Here is an 11939-nt window from a genome sequence, read left to right on the forward strand (position 1 = left end):
ATGAAAGCTGAACTTATACAGAGAATAGCCTAACGGCTATATGACAATATCATGGAAAAAATAAAGGTATGTTTCCCTTTTTGTAAAAGTTAATCTTGCTGTCTTTTTATTTCTAACACTTCGTGCATTAGATCATCTGAAAGTAGGTCACATGTTATATTCCATACACGTTCAGGGCATGACATGCTGTCTGTTGTTATCAAGGACACAAACAAAGATCGACAATAGTCACCTGAGGCCCACTCATGGGTCTCTCTAATAGAAGCTATGTATTCTCTATCGTCATTCAAAAGACCCATAGCGTAGCATGCTTCTTTGAAAGTATCGTATAAGGTTCCATTCACCATCCGTATGTCCTCGTAACAAGTTGGCCCTTTAACCTTGTTTAGCAGGATACGTAAATAATAACATTCACCTGATTTAGGTGGAACAAAATTCATTCGACCAACAACTCTTCCCGTCTTGCGTTTAGTCCACATTCTCGCGGGTCCATTCCATACGTAATGCCTTGGGAATTCAATGTAAGTGTACTATCATGCGGAAGGATCAACACGATTGCGGTTCATCCATTCTAAAAACTGAGATGCACCAATGGATGGTTTAGAAAGAACAGATTCCATTTCAGAGTCTGCATCGAAAACAATTGGTTGTTGATCAGGTAAATGAAATGCCAATCGATAAACAGCTGGTGTTCTATGGACAAGCTCGTATTCAAACAGTCGCCATGTTACCTCACATGCTGAGAGATAACGACAACTGTAGTATTCCGCAATCTCATCTTTACTTTTGGATCGGTTGTTGTTCGGTTGAGCATCGTTATTTCCTACAAACCCGACAGATATTCTGTCGACACCCTTGGTGATGTATTTGAATAAGTATTTAATGGATCCCAACTGGTTACACCACTCAACGTTAATATGTGCTTGGTACTGTTTGAGTAGAGTTTTGTTATATGGTACTACGTACCTGCAGGGTAAATTTTAAAAAAAGCAAATGTGGGTTATATATATAATATAGGATATTTGAAAAATTATGATATATTTATAATCACTACCATTGATAGTACCTGTTATCTAGTTCGGTGCCTGATATCATAATAAGATTTCCATTATCACGCCTCCTATACAATGGATATCCCTGGGCGTCGAAATGAGTCTCATTTGTAAAATCCTTAGGAAATCGCTTTGAACATTTTTTGTTTGTCATACACGGTGAAGATAGGTGATTTGGTCCGCATGGTCCATGCATCATGAACTCTGAGACAAGCTGATATAATTCTGGTTCTTCATCTTTGTTTGGAATTTCAGCACAGATAACATCGTCAACATCGGCTGCGGTAAGGTTTCTGTTGGCTCTATGGATAAATAAACAAATATGAGCGTGTGGCAGGCCTCTCTTTTGAAATTCTATAACGTACAACTCTGCAATAATTTAGAAAACAAATATAAATATAAAATATTAAAAAGTAAAGTTTTGTAGCAAATATTATTAAAGGAGTGTATCCAGACCATTAGTTGAAACTTTACATTACCTCCAATGATTTGTCCAAATAATGTTCCATCCCTGATCTGATTAATCAGTGAATCTAACTTAACTTTAAACACCCTTGCACTGATATCGGGCCTGTCTTCGGGTTTGAGATTGAGTGGCGCTACATACCTAAGTATTTTAGGCCACTTAGGGTTGCAAGTGAAAGTAATGAAAAGAGATGGATAACCATAAGCCCTAACAATCGCCATGGCGTCCAAATAATTCTGTCTCATATACCTAGGTCCACCCGTAAAAGATGATGGAAGTGTAATCCTTGTTCCCATTACCGAAACATCATAATCGCCTGATTCTTGAGCATCATATAGGCTCGCAATTTGAGCACATCTGAATACCTTCTGATTCTTACGTATGTAATTCAACCTGGTATTCTCAACCATTGTGTATCCGTCAACAATAAATTGTTGTAGTAACGTTCGAGCCAATAATAAGAGTGATGTCTCACAATCTCTGAATTGTAAGCGATATGCAAAAAACTCCCGTATAGTTAGACGTGCATGACCAGCTGCATCTTCTATTTCTACACCTTTATGATAAATGTCAGGCCTATAGCCGTCTTCTGCGTATGGAAACAGTAATGGGTACTGAAGTGCAAGATACGAAGGGTGTAGCTCACTTATACGTTGTAATTGTTTTGATTTAGTTTCGACTATAATGTCCCTTTTGTCCGCTGTACCATCAATATCACCAATTATTAAAGCTGCGACCTCATTTGCTGATGGTAGATTATGGGTTCGTCCATCTCTGTCTCTACTACCTATAATCTTGAGTTTTATAGGTTCAGCTGCATTCATGTCAAATCTATCTCTGGCTTGACGAAATTGTTGTACTAATGGATTTGTGAAATCCAATAGACCCTTTAGTTGATAAACGGTCGGCACATCAATGTCAGACCGGGTGGAATTCTTTTTTGATTTGGTTGAATTCCTGTAATTAGAAAGATGGCAGGAAGTTAATTAATTTAGTGTATAATGATAAAGATAAACACAATAGAATATATAAGATACAAGTTGGGTTATAGTTGAACTGTAATTGTACCCGTATGCATTGATCCGGTTATCCACCTCATTATATGTATCATATATGTACAACTGACAGAATCTCGGATCTTGACCTTCTGGAGGAAGCAAACTACCATACAAATGGTAATTTTGTCCGTGCATGCGGTATACAAAAGGAGCACGCCCTGAGTTAACTTTGTAGTCAAGTTTTCCGCCCATGGATGTAAAGCTAAACATCATGTTATAGCGCCTCACGTCCTTCACAAAATCCTTACTTTTTTGTGTTTGTCCTTTCATTAAATCAACCAATAACTGAGGTGGCTGCTTAAGTTTTGGTAGTTCAACCTTTCCATTTAAACAACAAAGGGAGTAAACCTTTTTCCTTAAAGTTGGATTACCACGTTTTGCCTCAGATTTCCAGAGCCTTGCATTACATCCATTGTAAATATAAATAGGATCACCAATGTCTTTATAATCTTTTTAAAAAAATATACATACACTATATAAGATAAATTGATATTTGAAGATGAATATGTTAATAATAGCATATTTATATATGATAGTAATAGTAATCTAATAATGTGTAGAAAGAGTTTTTACCTGGATGAATCCCTGAGAATTGCTGCAAGTCTGCTTGTATGCCCGGCTCAACATGTATATTATCTTCCATTAACTTTGTCCGAATAATGTCATCATCTGGAATGTCGTACGTACAAGGTCTTCCTTTTGTGTTTCCGGAGTTATTACTTGTTCCAATATTAGATTTTGATGACTTTGTGATGGTTTGTTTATTACCTAAACAATAAAGGATAGTATTAAGTTTGCGACTATGTTAATGAGCGTACTTGAAAAAATCTGAAGTAACATTTGTTATTAATGATCTTACCTTTTGGTTTGCCTCTTGTACGTGATGTGGATGGTATATCTTTAGCAAGTAATGTGGCTGAATTTATATTGACTACATAACAGTATGTGTTGTGATTAAGGTTCAATTAGTGTGTTAGTAGTAGAAATTACTTAAATTATTATAGCACTAACCTGGTAATAAATGATTGAGCGGTTGAGTTTGGGTAAGTAATTCTTTCTCAATCCGATTTGTTGTGTAAACTGCAGGTCTACCCATGTTTGTTTGCGGTAAAGCTTCCATATTATCGCACTCCTGATGTGATGAACAATCTCCTGTTACACCAGGTATTATGTTAATTATCATTTACTTTATATCCTGCTCAATTGTCATTATATGTAAAAACAACTACAATTTTGTAGAATTTGTTTGTAACGGTTTACCTGAGTGTATGGGACTGTTTTGTTGTAATCCTGGCAGTTTGAAACCGATGATGCCTGAACTATCTACGTCGTATAAGGTGGGTCTACCTCTGCGTTTAGGCACACTTTGAAGCAAGCTGTTACTTCTTCCAATAGTGTTAACTGTATTGGTTTGTTCCGCTATTTTTAATTGAAATACTCAGCATTAAGTATGCTACATAAACGTGTCTTAAAGATATGTATTGCCTAAAGATCAAACTTATAGGATACAAAGTGTGGTAGAGATCATGTAGGTGAGAAAGTATAACTAATTAATGTAAATAAATAAAATGTAAAATTACCAGAACAGGTTAGGGGCGTAATTGGCTGATTTATACATCTTGCTTGCAAGATTTGAGGTGTGTTTGGACTTGTATAGTTGGAACCTGCAAATTTTGAGTAAAAAGATTAATATCTATTTGATATTAAGTAAGATTAATATCTATCCGCTATTTTTTTAGTATCACAAAAGTATTATTCAATGTTAAAAGTAAGTAAGAGATATATTGAGAGATGCATACCTTTAGGGTTCGTGCTTTTGCATGTTGGTGTTGTGACAGAAGTTTGTGAAGGAGAAGAAATGTTTTCTTTGTTGTCGTATGTATCCAATTTCCTCTTTCTCCTAGATTTGGTATTTTGTGTGGTACTCATGATATGAAACAGCTAACGATTGAAGTCGATGTATGTTGTAAAGTTCAGGTTGTATCCTTTTTATACAAGTTGTTTGTGCAATTGAGAGGATGATTGAATGATGATGTATACAAGATCCAATATTTTAGAGGATGATTAGCAATAATTTAGGAATTGTTCACTAAATTGTAGGCATATTAATTAGAAAAATTGTAAGTTTCTAATTTAATTGATTCTGTTTATTCTCTATCTCTATTTCCTTTATTTCTACTATGAATTGGAGGGAAGTTAAATTTTGAATTTTAAAATATTTTAACTAACTTCTAATGAATGTTTATACTTGTCAATAAGTTTAGTTCACGTTGTGTTAAAAAAGAAATGACTGTGCAATCGTTATTTTCGGGTTATGTGGAGTTTTTTTAGCTTGTAAAGAATGTTAAGTAAATTTGAGATTCGAGGATAATAAAGTGTTAGTTGGAGGCTGTAAAGAATGTTGAGTAAATTTGAGATTCGAGGATAATAAAGGATAATAAAGATTGTTTTTCTGTAACGTTTTTTTTATTACTAAATGTTAAATAGTTCAACTATAATAAACAATATTACCAATAGTGCATTAAGATAGTAAGATAAATGATTTATTGGTTTGTGTGAATTTGAAAGAACATATTATCAACACTGTTTAATGGAGAACGTGGAATAAGTAAATTGTTTGTAGGGAAATAAGACAATCAATAATTATTAAGAATAATTTGCTTGATAATAAAGAAAAAACACCTATAGGTGTTCAATGATTGAAAACAATCAATAAAAACCAACCTAAAAAAAAACAACCAAACATATTGTTTTGAGGCAACGAATCTAACTCCCTAGTGAGATGACATTGCCATTATTGAAACACAAAAAATGCAGGAAATTTTTGAAAAAGCAAACACAATAAATCAGTTGATTCACAACTTCTCCATTTTGGGTATCTTTAGTTCACCCAAGGCTGTAGTTGTTCCACCGGTAGGAGTATCAGTTGCCTCAGAGTCATCAGGAGAGTTACTTTTACATTTAACACCGCTACTTCCAGGTGTCTGCTTGTTTGAAGTAGGTGGTTCGTCGGTGATGACTTCAACTGTTTGCACCTGATGTTACAATTAAACAAGGATGTTACTTGATATCTTAATATTAGAAGAGGTTGTAGGTTAAACGTTTACTCGAGCAAATAAATAAAGCAATGTAATTAAGAAGTATGTATAGTTAGTATTAACAAATGTAAAGTAACCTTCAACGACTGAGGAGTTTGTGCACAAACGTTGTCATCAGCTTCTCCATAATCAACATCCTCAAAGTCAGCATACTCTGTTTCCTTGTCACTAAGCATTTGATTCAGAGTTTTTATAACTTCAGCATCATCAGTCAAGTCACTGACAGTGCATCCAGAGTATTGCTTGTCTTCGCCATACAAACTGTGTTTGACAATGAACGCATACTGCTTTTGTAGTATTTGATTCAGTTCTTGGGGGTACTCGCTTGATGTAATAGGACCCTGACACATTCGAAAGATTAACTGCTAGTGGTAAACATAATACAAAATTAAGGATGTACAGTGAGCGTTTATAGGTTGGTTGTAATGTAGAAAGGTGTGTGAAAAGTGCAGGATATGTTTTCACGTACGAAACAACTTACATTATTTGCAGTAGTATTCAACCACTGAACACTTCGATTTGTAATCTTAGAAAGATGAGTGTCGAACAAAGCCAACTCACAACCACCAGTTTTATCTTGAACATATATAATTGCACGAATCCTACATAGTAATATAGTGACATAGGATAGTTATAAGGATTAACTTCACATTGATATAAGGGTAATTAAATTAGTGTAGCAAAATTTTATTTTTGACCCATGTTGCTTGTTTAAAAAATATAGAATATCTTAAATAATGACACTATCTTACTTTGCGAACACATCTGTAACAGCTCGATCACATTTGGTGCATGATAAAATATTCTTCTCTTCCTCAAGACAGTAGCTTTTTATAACTTTTTTTTCACACACCCTGCAATAGTGTTGATACCAACCTTCATTTCCAGCAAACTTCTCTACTGTTCCTCTAACCACGAACGTACATACCTATGGACATTTGATCAGTAAATAATAATCAATAAAAGTTGTAGATGGTGTGAGTAATGAAATTAAATCCTTATGCATACCTTATCCATAAAACGCACTTCGTCTAGTACATAAGCTGTTTTGATTTCTGGGTCAGTGAATTTTGCATATGCAGATTGAACCTGTTTGTCAAGCCTAATGTCAATAGTAGGGTATTCATATCCATCCTGCTGCTGTGCTGTTGCCAATCTGATATAAAGTAAACATGAAATTGTATTCTGCATCAGTTAATGGTGACTTAAAGTGTATTTAAATAGAATTTTAGGGATGTTTGCATACAGGGTCTTGAAATCTTCAATCGGCTTTGAGGGTTCATTGATGGAAATTGTAAAGCCCCATAGTTGGTTACTGATTTGAAGACCTATCAACGTGGTGATGTTATATAAAATTAGAAAGTAACAAACAATGAAATATAAAATTCTAAAGATAACTATGAAATAATAATCGTAGTTACAACAACGTGAATGAGTTTACCTTCCCAGTTAGTCATGCGGCAGTTGTGAAGCCACACGATTTGTGGTTCATCCTTATTTTTCTTTTCAAGTTGGGAGTTGTACAACTTATCAGCATGACATCCCCATATCTTGCATCGAACCTTTTCACCACTGTTATTTAATACAGAAGAAGGAATAGTTACTTGTAGGTAATTTAACAATATTAGTTACAAAATAAAATTTAAAGTAATCAATGTCTATGTTTACAAATGATATCAGTATTTTTAAATTAATGTCTATGTTTACTAATGCTATCAATAATTTTAAATGTTGAATGATTTTTTTGGTACCTTGGATGTTGTAGTTCAAACAAAACAGATATCTTCTTAGTATCTCCTTCTTCGACAACCTTATAATTGTTCATGGTCACTAACTGCCCGACTACATCTAAAAAATGTAAACAATAACAAAGTCACAAATGAATATTATTTGGTTAGCTTCATGATATTGTTCGAAGATGATGGGATCATCTAAATATTATGTTTCCAAAATTATTAGTACAATATGATAACAAAAACCTGCAAATACAATAATGTTAAACTATGCCTTACCAAACACATCATTCAACCCAACATTCCCTGCGTTAACATCTTCATAGTTAACAAAATCGATCAGATCAGCCATAATATTGAATGGCTGACATCGCCTCACTCTGGTTTTCCTATTAAGATTGATCTTAAATTCATGAGCAACCAACCTGTTCTCCTCTTCATGTTTTTAGACATCAAAGTTTGTCATTTCTAAATAGCTGCCCAATTTAAAGGTACGTTCAAAGAACTGCATGAAACTCTTGAAAATTGTGGCTCGCATTTTGTTTCCCTGAATATGTAAAACAAAGTCAATTATATAATTTTACGGATCTAGTTGTAACATATAATAAAAATTTATAAAATTAGAATGGACATACCTGATCATCAGCAAGAATGAATTCGTATGAAGATACATTATCAGGCTGCTTGTAAACAGTTTTAACCCAACTATCTATCACCTTAACTCTAACATTCCAATCCTTTCTTTCATTAGTGATCACACTAAGAGGACTGAAAACTACAACTTCTGCCATGAGCGATTTATGTTGATTATTAATGTAGTGGATTTAGCTGTTCGAGAGTGAATAGGATGTGTTAGAATGTATGTTATTTATAGGCAAGAAAAAGGAAGCTAATACGTGTGTTTAGAGATTCTAATTTTGGAAACGATATCATGTAAATCAATCAAAGATGTGATACTTACGAAATGTGATTTTGTTTTTAATGGCAATAAATCAATTATTTTTACGATTGATTTGATGTGATCAATATATTTTAGGTTTGGATTGATTAAATATCGGTGACCAGAATACAGTCAATATTGCATAATTATCATCATTAACACAAAACATGGACTGTAAAAGGGCTAAAAGGACATATTCGAACAATCAAATTACTATCAACAAAGCTTTACTGATAAACTTCTGTAAGTATATGTAAGAGGATGACAAACATGGACATTAATTAATCATAAATTATTCAGAGATAATGAGTAATTGAATACCTTCATATGATTTAACCCTAAATTGAAAAGTGCAAGAAGGTTCGTATGTAATCGAATTGAAGTTCGTTCCAGTTGATGATCTTCGATTATCGCAATAATCAGGGCTAATATGACTAAACACGATTATAAGTTCCATAGATTTTGTTAATTTTGATTTGTGCCAGAGGAAGGTTTCGTAAGAGTTTGATTTTCCAATTGAGCCGGATATACGCCTAAATTCACGGATAGAACATAAAATATGTTTAAGCGCGATGTTTTTTTAAAATTTTAAACCCTTGTGCTGTATTTAATTTAAACCTTGGGTATTATTGGAAGTTTAGTGGTAAGTTTGATTTATTGGCCAATTTATGTGTAGATTAATTTTTGGCCATTGGATCAAAGGGTATATGGTGGTCTTTTTTTGATCTTATGGTGTTGAATGGTGTTTTGTGAAGATTTATTGCTCAATAAGTTTTGTATTTTAAGGGTTAGGGGATATATATATATATATATATAAACATATATATATATATATATATATATATATATATATATATATATATATATATATATATATATATATATATATGTTTATGTGAGAAAATATAAATATAAATATTAAATATAATTTATAGATATAGTAGATGTAGGGCGAAAATGGAAAGGGAAAATGATAAAACCTTTTTTATATATAAAAAAGTTGTAATGTTTTTTTTTTTTTGAACCGTTGAAAAAAATGACCCTTGTTGCATCAACTTTTCTGTAATACTTACAGTTCAAGTATAGTGACAAACACGTGTGGTCCTATTCATCAGAGAATTACTCGTATAAAATTGATACTCGATACAAGATCTTGTTTTCAAGCTTTTTCATTAGAGCCAATCCAGTGTCCATCATTTAAAAAAAAAAAAAAAAAACTAACTTCCCTTAAATTTGACATATGCACATCATTCGAGTATATTTCAGTTGATTACTATGTTGTACGGACTACGGAGTAAATAAGTTTTGAAAACGATTTTGTATTTCGATATCATTACTCGAAAATATGATTAGTGTAAAGGACCATTGGTGTAATGAGTCCTAAAATAAAGAACTATGATAAAACTACTAATTAACTTCAATGCAATTAAAAGGAATAATCATTACTTTAGGTTTAAAACATAGGCAAATTGTAAAAAACTTCCATTACGTGTATTATTTTTTGACAAAATTACGTTGTTGATACCGAATGTTGCTCAAAACACGGATTGGCCTAAAGTATTATATTGACACGAATGAGCCTGATGTTTTAATTTGTTACTCGGTTATTACCTGAGCCCGTTAAGTAGGGTCATGCGAGTTGCAAGTAAGGGTATTCTCATCATTATATTAACCCTTTCATCTTTATTTTTTGAGAGGTGATATTTCCAAACAAGTTTTTTATACATCCACACACTTTTGTTGATATTTTTCAATAATGTCCCTATAATAAATTGTACTACTTAGTAAAAAACGTGTGTACCATATTATTAATGGCAGTTTAGTAAATCTATATGCATTTATCAAAATTGTGTTTGGAAATATCACTTCCACCAACGAATCTCATTAACAACAACCACTAATTAACATAAATCTAGCATGTCATTTAACACCCAAATCAAACGACTACAATATCCTTGTTTTTAGGGTCGGGTTTTGTAGATCTAAGGGTTGGAACCACCATACAGATCTTACAGATTTGGATTGCCGTCATCCAGATCTTACTGACCCGATGTGATTTTCAGATTTGGAGCTTTACACGTCGGGAACAATGGTGATTAACAAATTGTTCAAAGCTGGTGCTTTTCTGTCAGGAGAAAAACATGAGATTTCATCATCTATTTTGTTATGAGATGTTGATCCATAATCTCTTTTAATTTTGGTTAATTAGATATTTATGCTTTTGAAATCAAAATAATGTGTATGTATGTTTATTCTTGTTGAATCTTTTGTTTAATTATTAGTTGAAAAAGATGAGAAATGATATATTGGAATTTAAGAGTTAAAAAAAGATGAATCTGATGTGAAGGGACGCAAATGACGAAGGTACATGTTTTGAAAAAGTATGTTTTGTATAGATTTGTGATGAAAACTTTGATTATGTTTTGATTGATTTAATTTGATGGTGGGGTTGAAGGATTTGAGGGTGAAGAATTGTTGAAGTTGAAAATGAAAACGATGTTGAAATGTATTTAAAAGTGGGGGAGATGATATGTGTAAAGAAGAAAGAAAAAATTACGCCTTTGGTACCTGTAGTTTGTTTATATTTTCTTCACAACACCTAAACTTTATTTTTTACATAGTTGGTACCTGTATTTTGCTTAACTTTCGTGGTTGGTACCTCAACCTAACTTCCGTTAAGTTTTTGAGGTTAACTCCCCTCATGTGCCACACATGTGAGGGCAAATTCGTCCCTTTAAAATTAATAATTTATTCCATTTAAAAACCATTTAAATTGAAACCATCTAATCTCTATCGTTTCATTATAAACCCTAATTAGCTGCTTCCCAATTACGTTTCAAATAATCGATCTGTTTTTCTGGCCACGTATATACTTATGTGTTAAGTTGCAGAGACACTTTTACTCATCTCCATTTAATACCTTTTTATTCTAAAATTAATACTCCAGAAAATTGCAAACCTTCATAATTAAAACAGGTATCTTTCGAAATAAGATTCATAAATCAATACTCCATAGATATCTTTATGAACACAATATTATGACCTTGCTTTTGTGAAAATAGGCAATTTTACAAGAACATCATTGGTGAATGTTTGACTGATATGCCATCGAAAGAGCTCAAGAACCTCGAAGTTAAGTTAGAGAGAGCAATTGGAAGAATTCGTTCTAAAAAGGTATAGCTTATTTTGCTAACTTCTAACTTCTTAAATCTCCAAAATCTCTTTTTTTTTTTAAAAACAAGCAAAATCTCCAAAAGCTCTATCATAGTAGGACTTGGATACATGCTGTTTTCATTCTTTTTAATCAGATCAAAATTCATGTATGTTTCTGAGATCTGATTACTGGAATGTGATCTACAATCAAAACCTAAGTTCTTGATTATTCAAATCAAATTAACAACAAATCAGTGGCGAATTTGATCGTGTTCTTCATTTGTGTTCGTCACTAACCGATTTGAGCTTCGGAACAATTCGAGATAATTTTCAGAAAAGTAAAAATGCAGAAGTCTTCGTTATCATATAGTGAAACTCTCTGTAAAAACTCATATCAAAACATGAAGAATCGAGCTTGAATTTCGAGGTCAAAGTTTCA

General features: G+C 32.8%; 2 protein-coding genes across 2 annotated transcripts; both read right to left on the bottom strand.

Annotated features, from left to right (window-relative positions):
* Nucleotides 1–533: 533 nt before the first annotated feature.
* Nucleotides 534–4505, bottom strand: LOC139887857 (uncharacterized). Its single transcript, XM_071870908.1, has 10 exons — nt 4376–4505; nt 4157–4240; nt 3837–3977; nt 3588–3728; nt 3436–3492; nt 3150–3344; nt 2587–3025; nt 1532–2475; nt 1067–1421; nt 534–966 (listed from the first exon to the last, which is right to left on the bottom strand). Exons 1-10 carry the CDS (start codon nt 4503–4505, stop codon nt 534–536), a joined length of 2919 nt encoding a protein of 972 aa, XP_071727009.1.
* Nucleotides 4506–5321: 816 nt separating this feature from the next.
* On the bottom strand, nt 5322–8144 carry LOC139887858 (uncharacterized). Its single transcript, XM_071870909.1, has 10 exons — nt 8043–8144; nt 7687–7954; nt 7426–7522; nt 7116–7246; nt 6921–7002; nt 6683–6830; nt 6427–6602; nt 6156–6276; nt 5752–6015; nt 5322–5611 (listed from the first exon to the last, which is right to left on the bottom strand). Exons 2-10 carry the CDS (start codon nt 7757–7759, stop codon nt 5432–5434), a joined length of 1272 nt encoding a protein of 423 aa, XP_071727010.1. The 5' UTR covers nt 7760–7954; nt 8043–8144; the 3' UTR covers nt 5322–5431.
* Between the last annotated feature and the right edge of the window lie 3795 nt (nt 8145–11939).

This window comes from Rutidosis leptorrhynchoides, chromosome 2 (genome assembly GCF_046630445.1).
Source record: "Rutidosis leptorrhynchoides isolate AG116_Rl617_1_P2 chromosome 2, CSIRO_AGI_Rlap_v1, whole genome shotgun sequence".
Taxonomy (NCBI): domain Eukaryota; kingdom Viridiplantae; phylum Streptophyta; class Magnoliopsida; order Asterales; family Asteraceae; genus Rutidosis; species Rutidosis leptorrhynchoides.